This window comes from Chinchilla lanigera, unplaced genomic scaffold (genome assembly GCF_000276665.1).
Source record: "Chinchilla lanigera isolate Chin_1 unplaced genomic scaffold, ChiLan1.0 scaffold00090, whole genome shotgun sequence".
NCBI lineage: Eukaryota > Metazoa > Chordata > Mammalia > Rodentia > Chinchillidae > Chinchilla > Chinchilla lanigera.
The window spans coordinates 4,573,225-4,599,826 of NW_004955491.1; the positions used below are offsets into that span (position 1 = coordinate 4,573,225).

Sequence of the window (26,602 nt, forward strand, 5' to 3'; positions counted from 1 at the left end):
CTCCACCGGCTGCGGGAAGCCTGGGCCCAGAGGGAAGCACCAGCTTGCCCCAGGAGCTTCTGTCCGGACCACTGCAAGCCCGGCGCTCTCACGCTGACCACCCTGGCCGGGCGGGCCTGTCCGTCCTGCACGCCGGGCCCAGCGGCACCCCCGCGCGAGGAGGCCAGCAGGTGGCCCGAGTCCCCGCTCTTCCTGGCTCCTAAGCACTCGAGGCCGCTCGGGGCTGCTTCTGCCTCCGATCTGCGAGTCCGCAGGACCTGGGCACTCGAAGGGACGCCACCGGGCACCGTCCCTGGGGCCACCTCCTCAGCCCCTCCCCTGCAACACCAGACAAGAACGGCAAACAGGAAACGCTCATCTTTTAAAAATTACTCTATTATTATCAAATAGAACCACAGTATCCAAAAGGTAATTATAAAGTTCTAGCCAACTAAACGGCCCTGTACCGCCCCTCCGAGTGGCCGCGGCCAAATCACTCCCCCCGCGCCGATTGGTTTCATCCATTTTATTGTCAAGGAAATGAACAGCCCGAAGGGGTCCCCAGGCCCGCGCTCCCCACCGGGGTCCCGGGGAAACAGGCAGCAGGCGACCAGGTCTCACGACCGCGTCCTGGGGCGGAGGGGCGGAGGGCAAGGGGCTCACAGCAGGGGGCTCGGCAGCGTGCGGGCGCGGGCGGCCCGGCGGGTGTCCCGGGCGCGGCCGGCTCACTCGCCCGTGTGGGTCCGCAGGTGGTACTTGAGCGACTGCTTGTAGCGGAAGCACTTGGCGCAGTGCGTGCAGGGGTAGGGCCGCTCGCCCGTGTGCGCGCGCTGGTGCTCCAGCAGGTGGTGCTTCTGCGTGAAGCGCTTGCCGCACTCGGCGCAGTGGTAGGGCCGCTCGCCCGTGTGGATGCGCCGGTGCTCCAGCAGGTGGTGCTTGCGGATGAAGCTCTTGCCGCACTCGGGGCAGGCGTGCGGCCGCTCGCGCGAGTGCACGCGGCAGTGGTTGGTGAGCTTCGACTTCTCGCTGAAGCTCTTCTCGCACTCGGGGCACTTGAAGGGCCGCTCGCCCGTGTGAGTCCGCTGGTGGCGCAGCAGGTGCGACGGGCGGCTGAAGCTCTTGCCGCACAGGCTGCAGATGAACGAGACCTCGTGCTTGCCCGCGTGCACGCGCTGGTGGATCACCAGGCTGATGTGCAGGCGGAAGCTCTTCTTGCACTCCGGGCACGTGTAGGGCCGCTCGCCCGTGTGCGTGATCTGGTGCTTGGTCAGGCTGGACTTGTGGCTGAAGCTGCTGTCGCACTCGGGGCACTTGTAGGGCTTGGGGCCGCCGCCGCCGCCGCCGCCGCTGCCCGAGCTGGGCGACTTGGGGTGCGGCTTGAGCGCGTGCTTGGGGGCGAAGGCGGGGCCGCGCTCGGGCGAGTAGCTGCCGCCGCGCACGCGGTGGATGCGCTGGTGCAGCGTGAGCTGCTGCTTGTGCCGGAAGCTGATCTCGCACTCGGCGCACTCGTACGGCCCCTCCTTGATGTGGTTGCGCTGGTGGATGATGAGGTTGATCTTCAGCCGGAAGCTCTTGCCGCACTCCATGCACGTGAAGGGCCGCTCGCCGCGCCGGTTGCGCTGCTGCTGGCTGGAGGACCCGCGGCTCTCGCCCAGGTGCCGCTCGCTGTGCGCGTGCCCGTGCCCGTGCCCGTGCCCGTGCCCATGCGCGTGCGAGTGCGAGTGCGAGGGGGGCGCCAGCCTCTTCACCGCCGGGTTCCCCAGCTGCAGTGGCGGGGGGCTCTCCTCACCCTCCGGCGACATCTCCCCAGGCAGCGGGGTCGGGTACATGCTGGCCTCGTACCGCCCGGACAGCTGCCCGAGGGCCTGCAGGTGCTGGGGCAGCTCGTCGTCCTCCTCGTCGTCCTCCTCCTCTTCCTCCTGCTCCTCGGTCTTTATCACGATGCCCTCTGCGCCAAGGACAGACAGACGGGAGAATTAGCTGGCGCCTAGTGCCTGGGCTGGGTGCAGCACAGCAACCCCGGTCCGCACCCACAGACGTGTGCACCGCAGTGCTGGCCCGAGTTCCCACTCCGGGGAAAGCTCCTCGCTCCTGGCGGCCCACAGCCCTCACCCTCCTGGGCTGGAGGTGTAAGCCAGGCTGCCCATGGCCTCTGGTCCGGGCAGGAGCCCGGAGCTGCGCGGGCCGGCGTCTGGGGTGGGTTGCGGGTGAGCTGCGGCCAGCAGGGAAGGAAGGAAGTCACAGGAGGAGCCCACGGGCCACCCAGACCCCGCCTGGCCTGAACCTGTTAGGCTCACAGGAGCCCACAAACACGCCCTCGCACACAGGCGCCTAGCGCACCTGCTGGCTGCATCAGGGATCTTCACTCATCCGTCTTTCCCCTTCTCAGGACGCTGGCCTGAGCTCTGCTCGGCCAGTCCTCTTCCCTGAACCCCCTGGACTGCTCTTCCCAGGCCTTTGCTCCCGTCCTCCGGCAAGGCCCCTCCTCTCAGCCTGGTGCCCTCCTCCTGTTTGATCTGCCAAGCAGCAGCGGGGTGTGGCCAGGCTACCAGCCTGGCAGCGGGGATGGGTGGGCTCGCTCCACCTCCCTCCAGCCTGGGTGTGCAGTGCCCACATGCCGGGGGCCTGTCCCCTGCACCCTGGCCTGGCCCTGTAGGCCTGAACACTGCCATGTGCGAAGTGGCCCATCCAAATGTCTGTTTGAGGAAACAAAGGACTGCTTTCTGCCTCCTATTTGATTTTCTTCAGGTGCCTTATAGTTACTTGGGCATTCCTTAAAATTGGGGAGGTTTTTGTTTTTTGTAGTACTGGGGATTGAACCCAAGGCCTTCACTGAGCTACCTCCTTAGCCCTTTATTTGTTATTACAGACAAGGTCTCATGAAGTCACTAAATTGTCCAGGCTGGGCTCAAACTTGTGAGCCTTCTCCTGCCTCAGCCTCCCAGAGTGCTGGGATTATAGGAGTGTGCCCCCATGCCTGGCTGGGAGGTCTACTTTAAATCACTGACTTCGTGTGACATGAGAAAGTCTCTCCTCCTCCAGGTCCACCTGTGGGATAAGATAATGGCCTGCTTTTGCATCATTCTCATCAACAGGAACTTTTACAAAGCACTGCCACACCTGTCCCATCCTTTCAGGATAAAGTCAAGCAGAAATTGTCCGAGTCTCATAGCCAAGCCCGGGGGCTCAGCGAGCAAGCGAGGCTTCCCAGTAAGTGGTAGCCTCTACAGAGCTGGGGTTTAGGGAGCCCCCTCTCCTCCCCGACAGGGAGACTGAGGCCAGCACGGTGTCAGCTGGCCACGGTCGTGCTTAGTCATCGGTGACCCCTGGGCCACACTGCTCCCGCCGCTCCCCTAACCCTGTAAACTATGGTGTCAGAAATGGGACACACGTGCGACGAGTCAGGGCTGCGGAGTCCCAGCAGGAAATGACCCAGAATGTCCTTGAGGGCTGTGCGGCCTGAAGGACCAGGAAGGAGGGGCCCTGCAGGGCGTGCAGACTAGGAGACCTAGGACCTAGGAGACCCAAATTCTTCTTCAGAATCGAAGGTGCTTTTTTTCTTAAGGAAATGATACAAATGAAACATCTGGCCCTAAAATTCAAGACTCCCCATTCCACAAACTATTTTGTAATTTCCAAAGGATCTAGAATGGGGGGGGGGGCGCTCAGAATTTATCATATGACCCTCGCAACTTATCTATACTCAGAATTTACCTTGTCCTCTTGCTATTCTTTCATGAAAGACAATAGGCATATTAAAGACTTCTGAAATTAATGCCACGCAGTTACTTAACAACAAGAAGTTAGCACTGTATCACTTAACTAGGAAGGATACCTGTGATATTTTACTGGTGCAAAAAGGCAAATTGTAGGGGAATTATCTACAGATAAAGTAAGAAAAATTTAAATCAATGTAATAATTTGAAAAACCTAAATAACTGGATATGAACACATCTCTAAATATATAAAAAATACAAATATGGTTAATGACTCACACATAAAATATCTAAGCAGAAATAAAAATTCAACTGAGCACTACCAAATTTTCAAAGAATTAATTTCTATTTTATGTGTGTTTTTCCAGAATATAAAGCAAGAGCAAAAGCTGCAAGTTGCATCTGATAAATGTAGAATAACACTGTTTCTAAAATTAAATGAAAATGATTGGAAAAAAAAGTTCAGGATCATTTCATTTATGAATGTAAATGTAAAACTCTGGAATAAAATATTTGTTAAATCTGACAATGTCTTTAAAAAATGTCACATAGGCTGGATGTAGTGACACACGCCGGTAATCCCAGCACTCAGGAGGCTGAGGCCGGAGGATTGTTGTGAGTTTGAGGCCAGCCTGGGCTACACAGTGAGCTCAAGGCCAGCCTGAAATGCAGAGTAAGACCCTGTCTCAAAAAGACAAAACAAACAAATATGTCACAAACCAGGTGTGGTGACACACACCTGCAATCCCGGCACTCTGAGAAGCTGAGGCAGGAGGATGGCAGTTTTATCCCTGGCTGGATAATTTAGCAACAGCCTCTTCAAAACAGAAAAATGTAAAAAAGGCCAAGGGATGTAGCTCACTGTGAAAGCCCTGGGTTCAATCCCAGTACTGGAAAAAGAAAAAAAATTATGTTGACCAAGTAGGGCTCTTCCCAGGACTGCAAGGACTCTGGCACCAGGAACTCTATCACTGGGGGTGTCCTGGAGTCCCCGCCTTACTGTCCTTGTACTCTCAAGGAGCAAAGGAGACGAAACAGCATCACTGAGGGTTTCATTTGTTTTTGGCTTTTCTGATTTTCTTCTCGCTATGTGGTTCAGGTTGGCTTTAAGATCACGGCAATTGCCTCAGCCTTCCAAGTGCTGTCACCATACCGGTGACACTGAGATTTCATAAATGACACTTAATTCTACCAGGGAAAGAAGCAGAGTACTTATGTTAAAAACATGCTTTCTGAAAGAGGAAAAAAAAAAAGTCACAGAAGAAAACAAAGCCCCGTGCTCTCCAAGGTAGAAATCTGCGAGCTCCTCGAGCTCGTGTGACCCGAGACACTCAAGGCCGTGGGGAGAACAGGAAGTTCTAGCCGTGCCACTCCCTGCTGTGGCCTCGCTTGCCTGGAGAAGAGCGCTGCACAGACGGAGGACGGGCGATCCTGTGTCCCTGCCCGACCTGTCTTACATCACAACTCCTTTCCCAGTCCGGAGGGGCACTGCGCTAAACGCAGAGGCAGGAAACCTCCTTCCAGCCTGTGCCCACCTCCACGGGCTCCCACCCACCTGGAACTCACCTGCGCAGTTTCTCTGCTGCACCAGCATCTGCTTGAGCTCGCTGAACTCGCCCGAGCCCTCGGTGGACTCCTCCAGCGCGTTTTCCTGCTCCTGCATGTCCAGGTCGGGCTGCTCCCCGCAGGGGTCGCCCAGCTCCGAGTCCTGGAAGCCGTGCTCCTCCACTTGTCCCATCAGGGGCTCCGGCGTCTCCAGGCTCTCTGAGCCCTCGTCATTGGTCTGCACCTCAATCTTAATCACGATGCCATCGTGTGCTGCGGGAGGGAGGAGGAAGCCAGGACACGGTCACAGTCACGCACGTGCCTGGGCATCCACAGCCAATGGTTCCCGCAGTAGAAGCCCAGGAAGCAAAGCTGGGGGTGAGTGCCTAGCACTGCCCGGGCACTTCACAGCCCTGGACACCAGTATGAACTGTACTCAGGATGGATGCAAAGCTGATTCTCCTCGAGCCCCACAATTATTTTTAAAAATTCTTTTTGTGTGTCTTCTGAGACAGGGTCACACTATGTGGTCCAGGCTGGCCTTGAACTTGCAAGGATCCTCCTGCCTCAGCCTCCGGGGTGCTGGGATTACAGGTGTGCGGCACCATGCCTGGCTTCCACCAGTTTTACGAAGGCCCACATTCTCTTCCCACACTGGACAGCGTGTGGCCACGCACAGCGTCCCTCTCACTGGCTCACTCACTGCAGGTGAATAAAAAGGGGGCCTCTATCTCCTTACCACTCTCACCTGCCCTGCAGTCCATCTCCAAGGTGCTGGACAGACAGAGACCTCCCGGGCTCTCTTCCCGACCTGTGTTTGTAAGCATGTATACATAGGCGGCAACAGTGTGTTTTTAGCTAAGCAGAGTTCCATTGCACACTGCCTTAAAAATTTGTTTTCTTGAGACAGGGTCTTGCTATGTAGCCCAGGCTGGCCTCAAACTCACAGCGATCCTCGCCTTAGCCTCCCGAATGCTGGGACCACAGGCTTGTGTCACTACCCTAAAATTTATGTTTTTGAAGTTGCCCACAGTTCTGTATATTAACTTCAAACACATCATTACACGCTGAGGCACCACTTCATGTAAACGGGATTATTATGTACTTTTTTGTTTTTTAGTGCAGTATTCCTTTTTGTGTGTGTGTCTGAGACAGAGTTTCGCTATGTAATTCAGACAGGCCTTGAACTCACAGCAATCCTCCTGCCTCGGCTTCCCGAGTGCTGGGATTACAGGTGTGCACCAGCAGGCCTGGCCTTTCCTTTTAATCTGTCTTCTCCTTCCTCTACTTCCCATTTCACCATTAAGACCACTCAAGTAACACCCACTAACTAAAGGGGACTCTTCTCCATGGCTACGTAGTTTTTTTCTTTTTTTTCCAGTACTGGGAATCGAACTCACCATCTTGCACTTGCCATGCAGGCGCTGTGCCACTGAGCTAAATCCCCAGCCCCTTATGTAGTTATTTGTAAAACATAAACATTTATATTTTCATTTTTGGATTGTTATTGGTATTAAAACTGCCCTTATGTTCCTCACTTATGTTCAAATATCTTGTAGAAATCCCTTCAATCCCTATGATTCATAGTGCTACAGCATTCTCTTTGGATACTGTGTATATTCTATAGTGAAGGTAACACTCCGATTTACTCAATCACTGCTTCAGGGAAGATCATTCACTTTCTGCTCCCAGTCTTTTGGTATGGTGAACAACACTGCAATAAACATTTGTTTGTCTATATCTCTAACTATAAAGCAGTGGCTTTCTTTCCATGAAATTCTCAGCAGTGGAACTGCAGTCAAAAGGTTACGTACTTTTAATTTTGGTGGAAGTTGTCAGACCACATTTCAGTAAGGTGGTGACAGTGCCTATTTCTGCCAGTCTGTAGGACACTGTCTTTCGCCCCTTGTTCCTCCCAGCAAGAGACACATTGTTTATTTTCATTTTCTTCCGTCAAATGTAAAGTGATAGCTGACTGATATTTTAATTCCACTGCTCAGGGTAAGTTTGATTACATTTTCCTTTACTTATTATTCTCTAAGATTTGATTTTGTGTGAACTGAAAATGTATAGCTTCTGACTCAGTTTCAGTCAGGTTGTCTTTTCTTATCAATTGGTCAAAAATGTATCACTTTATCTTGTGGCTTCTGGATTTTCTGTCCTATGTAAGGTCTCTTCTGGTCCTAGACGGTTCATCTGATCTCCTGGATTTGATCTCAATGTTTTATTGTCTTATTAGTACTTAGGTTTTTAATATTCTTGAAAGTTATTTATATTTTGCATATGGTGTGAGGTAGGGGATTATTTTCTTCTGTATGGATAGATGGGTGCCAGCCATCAACTCCCTTATATGCTGAAAGCCACTTCTTCAGCTGGGGAAATGATACATGAATAAAGCATAAACATACTCATTCACTTATTAACACTTACTGAGCACCAACTGTATACCATGCAGCGTTCTCATGGCTTAGGACGTATCAGTGAACAAAGCATGCATATTACATAAGACAACAAATGATAAATTACAGTACATGTGAGAAGGTAATGAGTACTGGGGGAGAAAAGGAAACCAAGAAAGGCAGGAAACAGACAAAGCCTCCTCACGTTCTTCTGCCCTGTCTCTTCTTTCCCAGTCTAACTCAGACCTTGGCTCTGAAAACTCAGACCAGGCTATCAGGCTGAAAGCGGACGTTCTATGAAAGTGGTGGTGGACCGTGGCTCACGTGCCGGGGCCGGCTGCTTGTTTTCACTGAAATCACTACAAGGGGGGCTGGGGATTTAGCTCAGCGGCAAAGCACCTGCCTGGCAAGTACAAGGTCATGAGTTCGGTTCCCGGTACCGGAGAAAAACCAAAAAAAAAAAACCAAAAAAAAAAAAACAAAAAAATCACTACAAGGTTCGCCATCCCTGCTCTATGACCTCGAGCTGGGCTCCCTGGTGATGCTGGGCCATCTCTCGTTCCTCCCTGACAGCCCAGTGGAATCATGGGAAGCGGATGGAACACAGAGCGGCCCTAACCTTCCCAAGGTGCTGGCCCCAGCCTTCAGCGTAGCCTTGAGGTTCTGACGGCACCTCCCACTCTCCAGACACTATCCTGTTCCCCAGGAAAAGACAAAGTCACCCACACTGACATCCTCGCCTCCCTCTGTTCAGCTGGAAGACATGACTTAGCCTGCTGTGCTTCGGGGATGTCTGGAGCATGTGCCCCAGAGGTTCGTGCTGGGAAGCCTGGTCCCAGTGTAAGAGCGCTGAATGCTGCGGGCAGAGGCACAGGAGCTGAGCGGACCAGGGCTCTGCCCTGTGAGTTGGAGACAGCTGGAAGTTACCCAGGAGCAGCCCCGGCTCCTTCCCACTCCCTGTCTTCTGCGCTCCTTTGGCGATGCTACCTGCCTCGATGCGATGCGATCAGAGGCCCTCACCAGAGGGCCGGCCACAAGCTCTCAACCTCCAACTGGGAGCTCACTAAATCTGTTCTGCCTTGAGTACCAAGCGCCAGCTATGTTGTTATAGCAACACAAATGGACCGCTGTCCCACCCCATCTCCAATCTCAGGAGAAGCTGAGTCCCACGCCCTCCTTTAACCTACCCCTCCGCCTGTTTCCTTAAGCCTGCCTAGCTCTCCCCCTGGACTTCTGTCCTAGGGGTGGTGCCCTCTTCTCATCTGTCTTTAGTTCACGTCCGCACGTCTACTCATCCTGTCCCCGCCACAAACATGACTGCACAAACTCTTTTTTATTTTTAGAAACAGTCTCACTATGTAGTCCAGGCTGGCCTTCAACTCACTATGTAGCCCAGGTTGGCCTAGAACTCAAGGGCATCCTCTTGCCTCAGCCTCCGAGTGCTGGAATTACAGGTGTGTGCCACCATGCCTGGCTATAAATTCTTGGAAATATTTCACTTGTCTATTCCCTTAATTTCTCAAAGCTATGCACCCCTTTGCACCTTTCTGAATAGATATCTAAAGTGCATGAGTAACTGCAAAAGATGTAATTTCCACAGTACTGTAAATATTGATATTTTGAAATAAGCTTTTCCTTCATCTCTTCACATCTCTAGTGGAATCTAAGAATGCTAGTGATTAAAAGCCCAGCAACATTTACTTAAAAATTACACGAACAAGTTCTTCTTTGAGAGCTGGAATTCTTGGTTGGGGATGTGGCTCAATGGCAGAGCTCTTGCCTTGCATGCATAACACCCTGGGTTCAATCCCCAGCACCACAAAAAAAAAAAAAAAAAAAAAAATTGAGAGCTGGAATTCTTGCATCATTCCCTTTTCACTCTAAACTTCTATTTTCATTTCCACTTTTCCCACAGAATAAAACGTATCTTCATGCTTAGAAGCCTTTTGCTGATCACCTCATCTGCCATAAAAATGTGTTTGTAAAGCCGGGCGTGGTGGTGCACGCCTGTAATCCCAGCACTGGGGAGGCTGAGGCAGGAGAATTGTTGCGAGTTTAAGACCAGCCTGGGCTACAAAGTGAGCTCAAGGCCAGCCTGAACTGCATAGCGAGACCCTTTCTAAAACACACACACACACACACACACACACACACACACACACACACACAAAATTTAATTTTGCCTTCATTTCTAATAAACGTAGGGCTCCTGGCATTCATCTGCTTCCTGGCTGAACTTAGCCACTGTGATTATAACTACAGAATGACAATCAATCACCCAGGAAAAAAAACAAAAAACTTTAGAAATGAATCTCCTGTAAGGATGCACAGGAACTTTTCTCCAATTAGTTTGCTTATCTGAGAACGAATATGTGTTCCTTCTATACAAGGAGATGGATTTCAGAATCTATTGTATTCTGCTTCTCATTTTATCAGTATGTTGACTGGCTGAAGGAGCTTGTTATAAAGCTGTTTCTTGATCCTCCGAATTTATCCTGGATTATTACATGCCACCGAGGCAGGAGGATGGCAGTGAGTTACAGATTGTCCTGGACTACACACAGAGCAAGACCCTGTTTCAAAAACAGTAACAAACCCCAAAAATTCCAACCTAAAAAGTCCTCCTTTAACTCCTCAGTTTTGCTCTCCAGAGGCAACTGCTTTCAACTCTCCCCCTGATTCTTCTGTGATCACCTTCCTGCCTCCAGTAACACACCTGCATTTCCACGCCTTGAATTTTCCATTATAAACATTACCAATTGGCCTTTCTTTTCTATTTTTGAGGTACTGGGGATTGAACCAGGGCCTTTGCACTGAACTACATCCTTAGGTCCTTTTCTTAAAATTGTAGAAGTTTGAGATAGGGTTTTGCTAAGTCACTAAATTGTCCGGGCTGGGCTTGAACGTGCAATCTTCCTGCCTCAGCCTTGCAGAGTGCTGGGATGACAGGCGCACGCCACTACACCGGGTCTGCCTAACAGTTCTCACGGGGTAGAAGTCAGAGCTGTCTCCTCCAAGTCCCCACCTGCCAGCAAAGTCTCCCTGTGCAGCAGGGTCCACCCCGGGTGTTTACATTACTGGATTACGTAAACACCGTGTACAGTGGATGCACGTAGGACGTTTCTGCGCCTGGAAATTTTTTGCTTTCTCTAGAGCTAATAGTTCTTTTATTTTGCTTAGTTTATTATTAATTATCATGAACTCAGCTCCAAACTCTCCCCTGCCCTGCAATCACCCTGAGTGATTTACTGATTTCACCTATGTGAAGAGATGTTTTTGGAACCTAATGACATGTCCAGAGCTCCCTTTAAGACCTCTAAACCCTCGCCTGCCTGGCAAGCGCAAGGTCGTGAGTTCGGTTCCCGGTACCGGAGAAAAACCAAAAAAAAAAAAAAGACCTCTAAACCCTGTCCCCAACCCATCCATCCCTGTCCCCAAATGCCCCCCTTTCTCTCTCCCCGCCTTCAAGGTCCTCCTGCCTCAGCCTCCCAAGTGGTGGGATTTCACGTCTACCACACTCCCCTGCCTTAATTTAATTAAAACCATTGGCTGGATATAGACTCCTGGGTGTGAAAATATTTTCCCTCAGAATTTTACAGCCATTGCGCCATCTCCTAGCTTGTGCTGTTGGTGAAGCCTGAAGCCACCCAGGAGCGGTTTCTCTCTGTGAACCTGTTTTTCCTGTCGGGATGCTGCAGGGTCCCTTTGTCCCCCGTGCCTGGGCTGTGCCGCTGCAGGGTCCAGAGTGCAGGTCAGTTTGCGGCCAGTCCTGCCGCTTAGTCCGGAAAGCCTGTCTTTCACCCTGGGGAGCCTCTCCCCAATCACTGTGGGCCGGTCCCACCCCGGTCTCATTCATCTTTGGACCCTCCTATTATCTGGGTATTGGGCTTCCATCCTTGGGTTTCCTTATTTTTGTCTTTTAGGTGTGCACCACCACACCACCCAGCTATTTTTTAATTTCTAAGAGTTCCTTTCTTTCCTTTTTCTTTTAAACTGTGTTACATTTTCGTGTCACAGATGTATTCTTTTTTTAATGCTTAAGGATTTTATGAATATTTATATATTTATGGATATATACATTTATGTATAAATCATCATGTATTTTTGTTTCTGTACATTCCCCCCCTTCTTGTATAGTCTCTTTTTTTTTTTTGAGACACGGTCTTGCTATGTAACCAGGCTGGCCTTGAACTCACTATGTAGCTCAGGTTGGCCTGAAACAGCGATTCTCTCGCCTCAGCCTCCCCAGTGCAGGGATCACAAGTGTGTGCCACCACGTGCGCCTTGCACAGGCTCCCTTCCGTTAAATACTGGCTTTCTGCTTTCATCTGCTCCTCCCCCACCCTTTTTCCTTCTACAGGGGCTGGGCCGGAATTTGCCACCCTCAGGCCACATTCCCCCAGAGTGCTGGGATTACAGGCGCGCACCTCCACGCCCGGCTTATCTACTTCTTTATCTGTTTGTCTCCATATACTAGAGCCTATTCTTAACTGGCTCTGGGTTACCACAAAGTGGGACACTGGAAGAGAATTCAAAGCTCACTGTTTGTGCAGGGCTTGTTAACTATGGGTCTCTGTAGGATGCTCTGGCCAGGTCATTTTATTTATTTTTCTGAGATGGTTTTTTTTTTTTTTTTTTTCCCAGTATCGGGAATCGAACTCATGACCTTGCGCTTGCCAGGCAGGCGCTGTGCTGCTGAGCTAAATCCCCAGCCCCAGATGGTCTCTCTTAAATTGCCCAGTCTAGCTTTGAATTTGTGGTGAGCCTCCCTTCAGCCTCTTGAATGCTGGGATTACAGGAGTGGGTATTGGCCAGCTCACTTCACTGTGAAGCTTCTTGGGCTGGTCCCAGAAGTGTCAAATAAGACTTCAGTAGGGTTTGGCCCTGGATACCAGCATCCCTGGGAGCCAGGTTAGGGGCAGGCTGAGAGACCCCATGTTCGGAGGTGAAGCTGCACTCACGTCCACAGTCAGTACAGTGCCCTGCCCGCCCTTGTACCCGATGCCTGGCACAGGCCCTCCTATCCCTCTCTCTAAAGATCAAGCCCCAGTTGTGTGCCAGGTAAGGAAGCAACAGATGCTAGCTGCAGGAACTATGGAAGAGAATTTCTTTTTATCTTTTTGTGACAGGGTCTCCCTATGCAGTTCAGGCTGGCCTTGAGCTCACTTTATAGCCCAGGCTGCCTTAGAACTTGCAATGATTCTCTTGCCTCAGCCTAGCCTCCGCGTGATAGGATTGCAGGTATGCACCACCACACCTGGCTGGGAGAGGAGGATTTTAAACTGCCTTTTATTCTTTCTTGGTTTCTGTACTGAGGATGAAACCCAGGGCCTATGCACTAACCTACATCCCTACCCCTTATCTTATGAGACAGGCTCTTGCTAAATTTGCTCAGGTGGACCTGAACTTGTAAACCTCCTGCCTCAGCCTCCCAGAGTGCTGGGATTATAGGCGTACTCCACCATGCCGGCTAAAAGACATGTGTCCAATCTTCTGGTCTCAGACCCACCTTGACCCCCACTTCCAGGTACCTGAGACTCAGCTTTCTAAATCAGCAATCACACGCCTACCAGCTTTCAGGCTTCCAAAATTTCATTGCTGTTGTGTCCTTATCCCCTTTTAAAAATATTTATTTATTTATTTATTTTGGGTAGCAGGAATTGAACTCAGGACCTCGCGCTTGCCAGGCAGGTGCTTGTGCCACTGAGCTATATCCCTGGCCCCGGCCCTCCTTTTTAAAAGTCTCTTCACTCTCATTTTAGAAAGAGTTGGGGCAGAGAGAGGAGTCAACACTCAGTCAGTCACCGTCAGATCAAAGTCTTTCATCATGTCCTTGTGCTTTTTTTTTTATTTTTGTTTGTTTTTGAGACAGGATCTCGCCATGTAGCTCAAGCTGGTCTTGAACTTATCCTCTTGCCTCAACCTCCAGAATGTACCGATTATAGGTATAGCTGTTTTAAGTATTCGTGCTGCCTGGTACCGCAGTGCTTATTTGTATTCGCAGCATTCTGGGAGGCAGAGGCAGGAGGACCTTAAATTCAAGTCCCACCTGAGCAACTAAATAAGACCCTTTTATTTCAAAATAAAAAATAAAAAGGGCTGAGGATGTAGGGCTCAGTGCAGAGGCCCTAGGTTCAATCCCCAGTACCACAAAAATAAATCATAAAAATATTTTCACTGAATAAGCAGTATCTGCTCTCATCAGAAAAATTTTATCAATCACATAGAAATATGAGTATGATTTTGGTATGTTTCTGTCCAGTTCTGTTCTACTCCTTTTTTGTTCGCATCTTGGGCTTCATGTGATATTTGCACGTCCTACTTCTACACCACGGCCTCCTGTCAACTAGGACCCCCACCTCAAACAGGCCTGAAACACCCCCACGTCAGAGCAACGAGCTGCCTCCGCGCATCCCTGACTCCCTCTTCCCGGCTGCGCCAGAGAGCCTGCCCCACGGGCTGTGTCCCCGCCTCTCCCAGGTCGCCCCCTCCTGCTGGGGCCCCTGGTGACTCCCGACAGGCAGAGTCAGGGGACCCCTCCCGGGCTCCGTGTGACTCCATGCTGCGGCAGAATGCGTCGCTACTTTCTGATACCATCCGGCCCCACCTCAACCCTCGGCTTCCTTCTGCTCCTCTCGCTCCTGCTTCCTTTCCCAACCCTCCATCAGTGGTTCCTGCACCGGCGGCATGAGAGTCGCCTCGGAAGTTTTTTAAGGAACGTGGACAGCTGGGCCCTAGCCCACCACACGTTCCTGATCCCGACTCTCCGAGGAGAGCCACGTCCACTCGCTTCTCCCCTGTAGGCCAAGCTGATCTTTCTATACCACCAGCACCCAAATGTCCCAGTGGCAAGGTCTCTCGATCAGACCTGTTCTTTTATGTTTTTGTTGTTGTTGTTGTTTGTTTTGCAGTACTGGGAATTAACCTCAGGGCCTCTGCATGGTGCTACCTCCCTTTTAAAACTTGTTAAAGTATTGTGAGACAAGGTCTCCCTAAATCACTAAGTTGCCCAGTCTGGATTTAAACCTGTGATCCTCCTGCCTCAGCCACTCAGAGTGCTGGGATTATAGGTGTGGGACACCACTCCCTGCTTCTGATTTGTTTTTTTGTTTTTGTCTTTTTGAGACAGGGTCTCCCAGTACAGTTCAGGATGGCCTTGAGCTCACTTTGTAGCCCAGGCTGGCCTTGAACTTGCAATGATCCTCCTGCCTCGGCCTTCCCAGTGCTAGGGGTATAGGCCTGATTTTGAACTCTAGTCAGCGGCTTTCTCAGTAGGCTCCCTGATGTTCATAGGAATCTCAAACCAATGTTTTCAAAACCAAATTCTTATTGCTTTTCCTAACCTGAGCCTCATACCCACCCTCTCCTGTTACTTAAATCAGGACCCTGAGTCAACCCTCTCCCTCCTGGTCACATCTACCAGTCACTAGGCCCTTCCTGGACACTGCAGAGCCCCTGCCAGCACCAGGTTAAGCCAAGGTCCCTCACCCAGAAGACAAAAAGGGCGCCCAGTGGTCTCCTGGTATCCTGTCTCACCTCCCTACAGTCAGTCCTCCTTGGAGCAAGAGAATCTAATTGTTCACTAGGTTTCCATTAAGAATTCCACATCCACAGAGGTCTTTCCCAGCTCGCAGGCTCAGCAGGGCCCTCTGTGCCTTAGGTCTAGCAGCTCTGGGTGCTACCCACAGGGCACGGCTGTGCTTTTACATGCTGGGGCTTGGCCGCTAACACTGGTCCCTCTGCCATGGTGGAAGTCTGAGGCACAGTTCTCTGCGCAGTGCTACCTAGTACAAATACCATCTGAGGAGCTAAAAACGGTAAGTGAAACATAACAGTACCAAATCTCTTCAATGCAACATCGGTGGCTGCAGATGGCCTATTGTAGTGTGAAGTTTCATGTCTGCTTTTGTAGCCCTGAGGATGGAACCCAGGGCCTCCCACGTGCGACATGAGTGCTCTACCACTGAGGTCCACTCCCAGCCCCGTGGTGATGAGATGTAGATTAGCGTGCATTTGTCTGTATTTTGGGTTACCTTCCATGCTATAGACTCTCTCAAAGGAAGTTATTAGGTCAAGTGTATGACTACTTTAGATATTTTTAAATAATGTTGAATCTACAAAGCATCAAATTGCTTTCTTTCCCTTTTTTTTTTTTTTTGTACTAGGAATCGAACACAGGACCTTGCGCTTGCCTGGCAGGCGCTTGTGCCACTGAGCTGTATCCCCAGCCTCTCAAATTGCTTCCTAAACTGACTGCAACGACATATGCTGATGCTGAAAGGTGTGTCTGCGTACAGCGCCCTCTGGCTCGCTGTGTGGGCACCAATGTCCTGGGCGGAGATGGGCACTTTCTCTGGGCCCTCTGACCACCGTGCAGGCCTGGAGAATGGCACCCTGTGCTGAGCACTGAGAGCTGAGCTGATATCTGAATCCTCTTCGGATCTCTTTTGCCTGGAGGGATCCACCCATCTGATAAGAATTTGCTGAACGCACTTACTTACGTAGCCAGTTCAAAACCCTGTTCTGTCTTATGGACCCGACAGTTCTCAGTTTTCTAGACTTTTCTCCCCGATGTCCCAGCCTAGCTTGCTGCCAAGCTGGAAGACACACGAGACAGTCACCGCGAGTATGGCGCGGGCTCTGACCCCTGCAGATTCACACCCAGCAATCACTGACCTCTGGCTGAGGTGCGTGTGTGTCAATGCCCACCGCGTGCAGTGGCAGTGCCCTTGTCCCCTGGCTCCTGGAAAAGTGGCACAGGTCAGCCACACAAGGACACTTCTGTAAGGCTTCCACCTCCCGGCAGCAGCCCAGGCTGTGGACATGCGGTGCTGGAACAAAGTCTGCCCGGGGCAGCGGGCTGGGGTTATTTGCTTTTCAATTCTGACCTCATTCCATGGGAGCCCCATCTTCCATGAGATGTGATGCGGAAATCTCTAGGTGAAAGATTGATGCCCCCTCATCAAAACCCTCTTTTTTCTGGGGGTGGGCACTAATGACCGAAGCCAGGGGCTTCACACTGAGCTAGATCTCCGGCCCTTTTTATTTGAGGTGCAGTCTCACCAAGTCCCTAAGTTGTTCGGGCTGGTCTCAAGTTTTTGATCCTCCTGCCTCAACCTCCTAGAGTGCTAGGATTATGGGATGTACCACCACGCCCAGCTTGCAAGCTTTCTAAGAATATGCTGAGTCGCATCTGGGCCTCCAAAGCAGCTGGGATGTCAGCTGTGTTTCAGGGTTTTTACCATGAGTCACCTCTCCCGAATTCTCATCTTCTGCCTTTTTCTTTCTCACTCCTGCCCCTTTTTTCCTGTTTCTTCTCTCACCTCTTCCCACTCTACCTTTTCTTCAGATGTGGCCACCTAAACCTTTAAGGCACAGACTATTTCTCCAACCAAAAGATCACTCTGCCATAGACCACACTGCGGCTCCAGCCGCTCATCCTCCTATGCTTTGAAATGCATCACTTTCGTCTGCCAGAATGAATGCAGGGTCAGCCTCTCCCTTGCATTTAAGACTGTGAACTTTCTTTAACTCACTTTGTAGCCTAGGCTGACCTCGAACTTGCAACTATCCTCCTGCCTCAGCCTCCTGAGTGCTGGGATTACAGGCGTGCGCCACCATGCCTGGCTCATCTCCCTTGCATTTATTTTATTTTATTTATTTATTAATAAGGTTTTTTTCCAGTGCTGGGAATCAAACTCTCCCTTGCATTTAAATCTCTAGGCAAAGGGGCCGGGAATTTAGCTCAGCGGCACAGCGCTTGCCTGGCAAGTGCAAGGTCGTGAGTTCAATTCCGGGTACAAGAAAAAAAACAAAAAACAAACTAACAAAAAAATCTCTAGGCGAATCCCTACAGGTGGCGACAGTGCGTCTACAGTGGCTGTCCCTTTCCTCTTAGAGCATGGAATGACATTACCTGGCACTCCTGCTGCACAGCCTCAAAGCCTGCTGCGATTCCCAAAGCAATGACCTTACTTCCTAACAAGACCTGACTGTTAGCCCCAAACTGAGTCTCGGCCTGCCTTTTGTGACAGATGTGACCTGCAGTGACATCAGGCTATCCTCACCTAGGATAAGGATATGTTTTTCCTGAAGACCTTTCAGGCACGTGGCACAAGTGCAAAGGCAATTCCAGAGCACAGCCTCTGAAACCTAACTGGACCCCAGAAGCTGTAGTGGTGAATGTGTGCAGCTGCAGTGAAGGGACGGCACCCGGGCATGACCACGGCTGCGCTCCCCAGACCCCTGCAACACGCAAGCCCATACCAGGCCCAACAGTGGATCCTAGTTCTACTCCACAGGTGATGAAAGTGAGGCTCCAGAAGATCAGTGCTGCTAGGAAGCAGAGGAGGTGGGTTCAGACGCAGGCAGCCTGGTGCCTAGGGACCTTTGGGCCACAAGGCCTGGCTGTGGATGCCATCTGAACACCCTGCACCAACACCATCCTGCTGGAGTCCTGCACTGCAGAAGCTTCCCGTAAGGACCACACCTGTCCCGATCCTTCCCCTGAACAGCCCAGGACTCAGGATGCGGCCTGTCCCCGGGAAGCTCTAAACACCTGTGCACGGCACCTGAATGCCTTTCTTTGTGTCTCTTCCTTTACTTCCTGTAGAGCTAGGTGATACTGGGTCATCTCAAAACATCCCTGAGACAACGAACCCCACAACATCCCTATTTACCAATAACATGGACCAAAAGTGACCACGGGCCCTGTGCAGGCCCCCTTCTTGTACTGCCAGCCGTGCCCCTCAGGTCCACCCTGGCCTGTGACGCCGATGCTGGGCCCTTCTGAGTGTAGAAAGACTTAGAATGCAAGGCTCTGGGCCACCTATTCACCACTCACCAGCGCTGGGGTCAGTGGGGGTCTCCCCCTCCTCAGAGTCCTCCTGCTCCTGCATGGTCGGCCTCTCTCCGCGCTCCATCTGCGACATGAGGTCTGGTTTGGAAATTGCATAGTCTGGGCAAAGGGAAGGAAAGAAAACATACTGTGGATGAGGTGGCCCTGCACGCTGTGAAGTTGTCAGTGAAGGAGTGTGACCCAGGGTAACCCACAGCTGGGGACCGGCAGTGTTGGAAAGGAAAGGGGCCCATGGGGTACATGCGAGTGTGCGTGTCTTGTGCTGCTCCTGGGTGCCAACCCCTGAACAGCGTTTTCAGAGCAAAGGCACATGACACTTGGAATTTTATGTAGTAAAATCTAACCCTGATGCAACCCAGAGGCCACAAAAATACTGGTAAGTTTCCTCACATGAAAAAAGTACAAGAGCTGAAAAAAGTACAAAAATACTGGTGTTTCCTTACATGAAAAAAGTACAAGAGTGAAATGGTAGGTAGAGTGTGTGCTTGGCATGTACGAGGCCCTGGGTTCCACTGAGAAACCAAAAAAATTTAAAGTTCTTTGGAAATAAAAGATGAAGAAACCTGGTAGCCCTGTTATACACACACAGATTCATTATATACAGCAAAGGAGTAGTATGTGTCACTGTATACAAAGAACCTCCATAATTATTAAAAATTTAAAAATGCAGATATGAATAGGTAATTCACAGAAAAATACTAACAGCCAGTAAATGTATAAAAATATGCCTAAGTTCACTAAACATCGAAGGTAATAAATATTAAAACACCGAGGCGTCCTTTTTCACCCATCAAAAGGGACAAATATTTAAAGTCAAAGAACACGGGTTCAGGCCGGCGTGTGGGGAAATGGCGCCGCGGCAGAAATTCCAGCTTGGCCTTCTGGGGGAGCCACACAACTGCAAATGTGCACCCTCTTTACTCCACCACTTGTCTGTCCGCACGTGTGCAAGGGAGACACTCGTGTAAGTGCACACACAGAGCCATATACAACACCTTGCAACAGTGAGCAAAACAGAATCTACCACAGTCATCAGCAGCTGAAAGATCAAAGGCCTGACGTTTGCCCCGAAACCGTGCTGTCCTTCCAAGGCAGCCCACGGCCTGGAAAGCTGTCTGTGCCAACCCCACCCTGTGGGAGAGGCAGCGCACGTGCGCCGCCCGAGTTTGCACACGCACAGAAAAGATGAGGAAGCACAGACGCTAAACGGTTCCTGGTGGTTTCCTCTGGGGGAGGTATGCTGAGGGCTGGGGTACTCCTCTATCTGTTAGTCACCCTGCATTTTCAGAACTATCTGTGCATTAGAAAAAGGAAACAAATTTAAACAGGGAGAGGGAAGTTGTCCCACAGAAAGACACCTTATGGAAAGGTATGTGCACATGAACAAATCTAGCAAAAATCACGTTTCCACCCAACATTATGTTAAATGTTTCATTTTTTTCAGTGTATACCATTAAGAGTTCTCCATATCGGAAAAAAAGGATGTATTAATAAAGTACATTGGTCCACGTTTTTGTCCCTAAATGTTAATGTAACAGCCAAAACCTGCTGACAGTAGGGTCAGATCTCAGCAAGATTGTGGCGTCCTGAGGGACCGAGGTTGGGCCCCTAACCTCCTGTCGCAGCTCGCACCTGTGCGTGACAGCGCTCACCAAGGGAGAGTCACCGAGCAAGCAAACAGGAGCCCCTATGGCAGAGCTGTGAGGCTGCACGACGTGACCCTTATGTGACACCCGGTGTGCTACGGGGAGAGTGTGGCCACTGAGCACACCGGTTTTCCTCCATGTTCTTTTCCTTTCTTAGTAACAGATGCTACACGAGCTGATTTTAAGGAAAGAGCCCACAGGGAAATACCGTGACCTCAGGGCCTTTGTTCTTGTTTGTTCGCTCTGTGCTTGTTCTGACTGCCCGGTTTTCACCACTGCTGTCCTGGGCTCAGACTCCCCAGGGTTCTGAAAGGACCCCACGCTGGCGTGAAGGTGGCCCTGGCGAGACAAGCCACGTCCTTACCCATGGAAACCAGAGACTCGTAGTTGCCCCTCATCACGTTCTTGTAGAGTTCCTTCTGCCACTCGGATAGGTTCCCCCACTCCTGCTCTGAGAAGTGGACGGCGACGTCATCAAACGTGACAGGGACCTGAAACCACACAATAAGGTTGGCTCAGCCCAAAAGGACAGCAGTCGCAGGCTGCCAGCTCCTAAGGCTCAATCTCCCCAGCCCGGCTCAAACCTCTCCTCAAGACTGGATGGGGACAGGCCCCAGCCCAGGCCACTGTCCTGGCCACAGAAGTGGGAGTCCACTTTGCCTGGTCCTTGCCTCTCTCTCAGGATAACTATTTTGCCTGTTTTCAGTTACCGCAGATAGAACCCACGTAGGGCCGGCATGTGGACACACAGCCCTGCCTTTTTTGGAGACCAGGTCTTGCTAAGTCACTAAGTTGCCCAGGCGGGGCTCGAACTTGCAATCCTCCTGCCTCCAAGTGTACTGGGATTATGTGTGCACACCACCACTCGTGGCTCTCACAGGACGACTGTCACTGCTCTATAGCACGGGCTGTGGGCCAGCAGCAACAGCATCAGCAGGGAATGTACTAGAAACTCAGACTCAGGGGCTGGGGATTTAGCTCAGCAGCAAAAGCGCCTGCCTGGCAAGCGCAAGGTCGTGAGTTCGGTTCCCGGTACCGGAGAAAAAAACCAAAAAAACAAAACAAAACAAAACAAAACAAAAAACTCAGACTCGGGCCCCACCTGGGACCTACTGAGTTGGCTGCACTTAGTAGGGTGCGGGGTTCAAGTGCATGAGGAGGTTGAGAAGGGCCAGCCTGGAGACACAGGCTGCTTCTCCGAATGTAACACTGCGAAAGGCAGCAGGAGCACACAGAAATCGAACAAAAACCCACGCACACTCACGCACCTTCAGAATCCTCTGGAAAATAGGATTAAAATCTAACTGTTCTCTAGTCTACTGAGGATACCTCTTGAAATCAGATGTCCTGGCATTAACGTAACTTATAAGTGAACATGAGAAGGCGGAGTGGGGCATATCCTCTAACATTTGACCCCCATTCTCCCGTCTACCTGACAGTGCACCACTAATGAACTGCGCGTGTGTACAGCCGTCCGTGCTACTGCAGGGTTTGGACTCCACAACACCTGAGGACACATAGCTGTAAGGATGCACTAGTACTCTTGCCTAGAGCCTGCGCACATCCTCCCATACGCTGAGATCACCTCCGGCCGGTGTGTGGCACCCACGACACCATACACACTACCTAAACCGTCACACTGGTCTGCTTAGGGAGTAACACGCACATGTGTTCAGTATGGACGTGACCTTCCTCTGTGGGATACATCCCACACACAGCTGGGGGAACCTGGGGATCCGCAACCTGAGTCAGAGCCTCTGCAGTGCTCCCGCAGGCCTTCGTTCTGCCTTCTGACCTAGACAGCAGGGACAGCTCTCCTGAACACCCTCCCGCAAGGACAGTCCTGAGCCCTGGGCATTTCTGTCTGTCCTAGACGATGTGTATCCACAATTGCTTTCTTTTTTTCTTTTTTGGTCTAGGAATTAAACTCAGGACCTCGAGCTTGCCAGGCGGGCACTATGCCGCTGAGCTATATCCCCAGCCCAACACAATTTTATTTTTCTAATTTTTTTTTTTTTTGCAGGCCTGGGAATTGAACCCAGGGCCTCTGCACTGAGCTATGCCCCTAACCCTTTTTACATTTTCATCTTTTGATTGAGATAGGGTTTAAGTCACTAAACTGTCCAGGCTGGGCTCGAACTTGCCATCCTCCTGCCTCAGCCTCCCAGTGTTGGGATTAACAGGCCTGTGCCACCATGCCTGGCTAACTTTTTTTCCTCAACCATAACTTTCTTGCTTTCAATTAAACTAAATCTTTTCTTTTTTTCCGGTACCGGGAATCGAACTCACGACCTTGCGCTTGCCAGGCAGGCGTTGTGCCACTGAGCTAAATTCCCAGCCCAATTAAACTAAATTCTTAAACCGTGTTTCAATTCAAGTGGGTCCCTTGGGAAGCCCCGGTTGGGATGGGCATACCTTGGGGACTTCTCCATTGCTCCCCGGGGGCAGCCGCAGGATCCAGAAATTTCGGTTCTTCAGCAGGTTCTCCATGTTCTCCAGCCGCCGCTGCAGCAGCCCGTACTCCTGCAGCAGCGTACCCAGCACGACCCACTTGCTCTCCAGATGGTTTGCAAACTCTACAGCCGTCTTCTCGCAGTCAGCGATCTTTTTTTCATTCGTCCCTGTCCTGCCCTCCAGCGTCAGTAGCCTCATGGCCTGGGCCTCCAGTTTCCTCTCCACCGCTTGGACGGCAGCCCACACGGCCAAGCGAGTGATCTCCGCCGTGGGGAGCAGCTGCTCCTTTGGGAAGGGTGTGTCCTTCTGGGAAGTGGGGCTCTGCAGCAGGGGGTCCATGTCGGCCTCAGGAACTGTGGGGGAGAGGCTCAGAGGGTCCTTCTCGGGAACTTCTGGGGAGTGCAGTGGGGCTTCCTGCTGGTGGGCGGAGTGGGAGAGGAGGGAGAGGTCCTGGTCAGCAGGGTACCGGGGCTCTTCCTGTGCAGCCTGGGGGCCCTGGAGATGGGTCTCTTGCTCAGAAGCAGCGGGACAGAGGAGTGATGGACCCTTCGGGGCAGCATGCGGCATTTGGCCAGAGGTCTCTTGCTTGGACGCAGTGGTCTGGGGCAGAGGGCCCTGCCGGGCACCAGTGGGAGACAAAGCAGGAACTTCTTTGGGGGGCAGGATGCGGGACGAGAACAGGGCGTCTCGGGAGAGTCCAGCCGTGGCCTGGTGCAGGGCTTCTTCTGGGGGAGCACTGGAGAATGACAGAGGCGAGGAACGCTGGTTCTCCATGTCCAGCTGTGAGACCTGTGTCCAAGGACAGAAAGGAAAAGACAGGATTGAAGGCCACAGTATCCAGCCAGGAAAACAAATCCCAAAGTAAGCATCCACATGAAACCCTCCAGTCTCTGTGGCAGTAAGATGCGCTCCACGCACGGGAATTTCTTTCTGAGACCGGCGCGGACTTAGACATTGACTACAAAGCTACTACAAACAATAAATAAAAGACAGCTCCACCAGCCGCTTCCATGGAACCATCTATCCCCCTTTCACGACACACTTCACGGTTGGGCGGCTAAAGGTAAGGGGACTGGATGTGAATCAAAACGGTCAGCTGCTGGCCCTCCTCCACCTACTGCCCTGGCCTGGTCACAGACCTCACTGTTCGAAAGTTTCACTGGCCGTAAAACAAGGATAATACCTGATATATGCGCACCTCAATAGCTTAACTGAGCGCTGCTTAAAATAAGACTTGGAGATACACGCCTATAACTCAGCATTTGGAAGGCTGAGGCAGAAACACTGCCCTGAGTTAGATGCTAGCCTGAACTACATAGCAACCCTGTCAAGAAAAACCAAGCAAAAACCTAATAACAAAAAACTTCCCAGCAGAATTTTCACAAAGGGCAGGCACTGTTACTATCTCACAACTCCCAGCAAGATGGTGGTTTGGGTTCACTGTTGGGGCCCTCCTTAACTGGCTCAACTCGAAGGTGCACCTAACTATCCAACCCCTGCAGCAGTGACTGGTATCTCAGGCAGGCAGGGTGCCCCACTGTCCTTCACGCAGTTGCCCAAGGGTGAGGACACAGATGAGGCTACCCCGACTCTTTGCTGGAAGTTGAGCTGTTGACTATCCATCAGCCTTTCCAAAGCAGCCATATGGTCTGTATGTGCCTTGGAAGCCCCGGTAGCTGCCCTTACTGCAGAGCGGAACAGGTTCCCGGGCACATGGCGCTGGCTTCTGCCGCTCAAGGAAAGCGACACGGAGGAGCGGCAGCCAGCCTCCTGTAGGAGCCCAGGTCTCTGGGGCAGATGGTTCCCTGCGGCAGGCGGGCTGCTTCCTCCCCGTGGCTCCCGAGGTGGGGAGTGAAGGCAGGGTGGAGTGAGCAGCCAGGTTGGAGATTTGAGTCAAGAGTGGTGGGAACTAGAACCAGCGTAAAAACCAGTTTCCTTCTGGGACTCCAAGGATTGTCATGTCTCTGGCTGCCACCGTGCTACGTCGTGGGGGGAGAATTCTTGGACCATTAGGGAGGAAAAGCCGCACTCTTCCGTGAGTGCTCTGTTCTGTATTTACCTAGTCAACCGGTATCTTTACTGGAATTGAAACTTAGTCTATCTCCTGTAAACTTAGTCCATCTCCTCATAATCTTCCTTCAGTGAATCTGCTCACTTACTACACTCTCTATATAAGTAATCTTCATAGTAGTTAAAACTTCCGCTTTTATTTAAAAATCAGGATATCCCTGCGTTCCCGTCTGACACGTAGTATGTGCTCAATAAATATCTGCTGAATAAATCAAGAGTAAATTCTACATAACCAAAAATAACCGGGGTAAGTAATGGAGTTCTTTTAGTCACTTATTAAAAACTTACCTATCTTCTTTAGCTTTCTTTTATTTGTTCATTTATTCACATGTAGATGGCTTAACTGAAACCTTATCACACTTTTAAGCTAAGGATTGAAGCTGCAAGACCCTGTCCAGCGAGACAGAGAAAAAAGGATCCAGTAACTCTGCGACGTGAGAGCTAATTAACCTGGAGTGCTTACCATTTATTTAGGATTTATATGCCACGAGCTATGTTAACACTTTAAAGGATTATCTCATTTAATCTTCATAAAGCCCTAAGAAATAGGTACTACTAGATTCCTATCCACACTTAGCACCAGAAGACTGCAGGAGAGGACAGGCTAGGTAACCTGCCACGGGTCACACGGCTGACCCTAGCTTGCCTCTGTGCCTCAAGCTACTGGGAGGTCTTAGGTCTCAATCAGAGGCTTCCTGGTTCAACCCATATGGGCAGGAGGTTTGCTGTGGGTGGGGAAGGCCGCGTGGAAGGGCGTGTGTTTAAAGATATTGCCACTTAAGGTGGTGTCGGGCCTCTTTGGAAAATCTAAGGTTTGCTAGGGTTCTCCTTCTCAAACCCCTCGAAGGGCACAAACAGAAACTTCAGCCAACACTCAAGAACTCCACAGGCCCCTGAATCTGAAGGTTCACCAACAACTATGACCCTTCCCTATGAGCAGGGGAAGCCAAGGTTAGTGGGTCCTTTGGGAGGGATGGCACAGTACCCACAAGAGCGTCCTGTCTTTGGAGGGGGATTATAATATTGGCCTACAACCTAGGAAGAGGGGAAAAATCCCCAAAGCCTTCCTAATACACGGGTTAACTGACAATAAAAAAAAAAAAAGCTCCCCTGTAGCGAATAAGGCCTGCAGAGCAAGTCATCTTACCCAACAAGTCAATCAGAGCTCCCCGAAAATACTATTTCTTTGCTCTCTATTATTAGACTGTCTCCATTTTAGAGGTGGAGGCCTGGAAAGGCATGAGGGGTCACAAATAAAAGCCCCTCGCTGCAATTTCAACAGTCCCAGTCAACCTGTGGCTTGATCTCACCCTAAGCAGAAAAAAATGGCCAAGGAGAGGGACAGTAAATATATTTAAAACGAATAAGCTCAAATCCTCCAACTGCCAAATTTTCAGCCATATTCCACAGGATTTATCTTCCCTCCTGCACCTAAGGTAGGTGGCTGGGTCTCCAGTATTTGAGCCACAGCGGCAGAAACCGACAGAGCCGCGTGTGGACGCTATCTGCCTTGTTATGAAGGCCGTGCCATCTTCCCGCTCGGCGCAGCTACACACCGTTATCACACGCTGCAGACCTATGCCCACATGTAGGCATGTAAAATCTTCTTTTATTTTTTTTTAACTTCCCAATAGTTTTATTATGATTATTTTAAGAGCCGGGGAGGTTTTTAGAAAGCCATACACCCCTCTCCCTTCTGGCACACAGTAAGAAACTGAGGCTCAAGGCACGGACCGCCAAGCAGTCAGCACGGCCAGAGTATCGCAAAGCAGGTCCGGGGATTTTAAAAAAAGGGCTCCCGAGAAGGAGCGCCCGCCCTCCGGCACCCGCGGGCCGGCTCCCCAGACCCCCGGCGGCAGGTCACCCGAAGTTTGCCCGAGGGCCTCCGGACACTGAGGCCGAGGCCAGAGTCCGGGCCCGGGGGTCCTGGTCGCC

At 51.2% G+C, this 26,602-nt stretch overlaps 1 protein-coding gene across 1 annotated transcript; it reads right to left on the reverse strand.

Moving 5' to 3' along the window:
* Positions 1-616: 616 nt before the first annotated feature.
* Positions 617-23,386, reverse strand: Znf777 (zinc finger protein 777; the record flags this gene model as incomplete). The annotated part of the gene is given in 5 exon segments (XM_013504659.1): positions 617-1,927; positions 5,262-5,513; positions 18,483-18,596; positions 20,508-20,634; positions 22,559-23,386. Coding segments are annotated over 5 exon segments (2,544 nt in total), but the record flags the coding sequence as incomplete, so codon positions are not given.
* Positions 23,387-26,602: the final 3,216 nt, after the last annotated feature.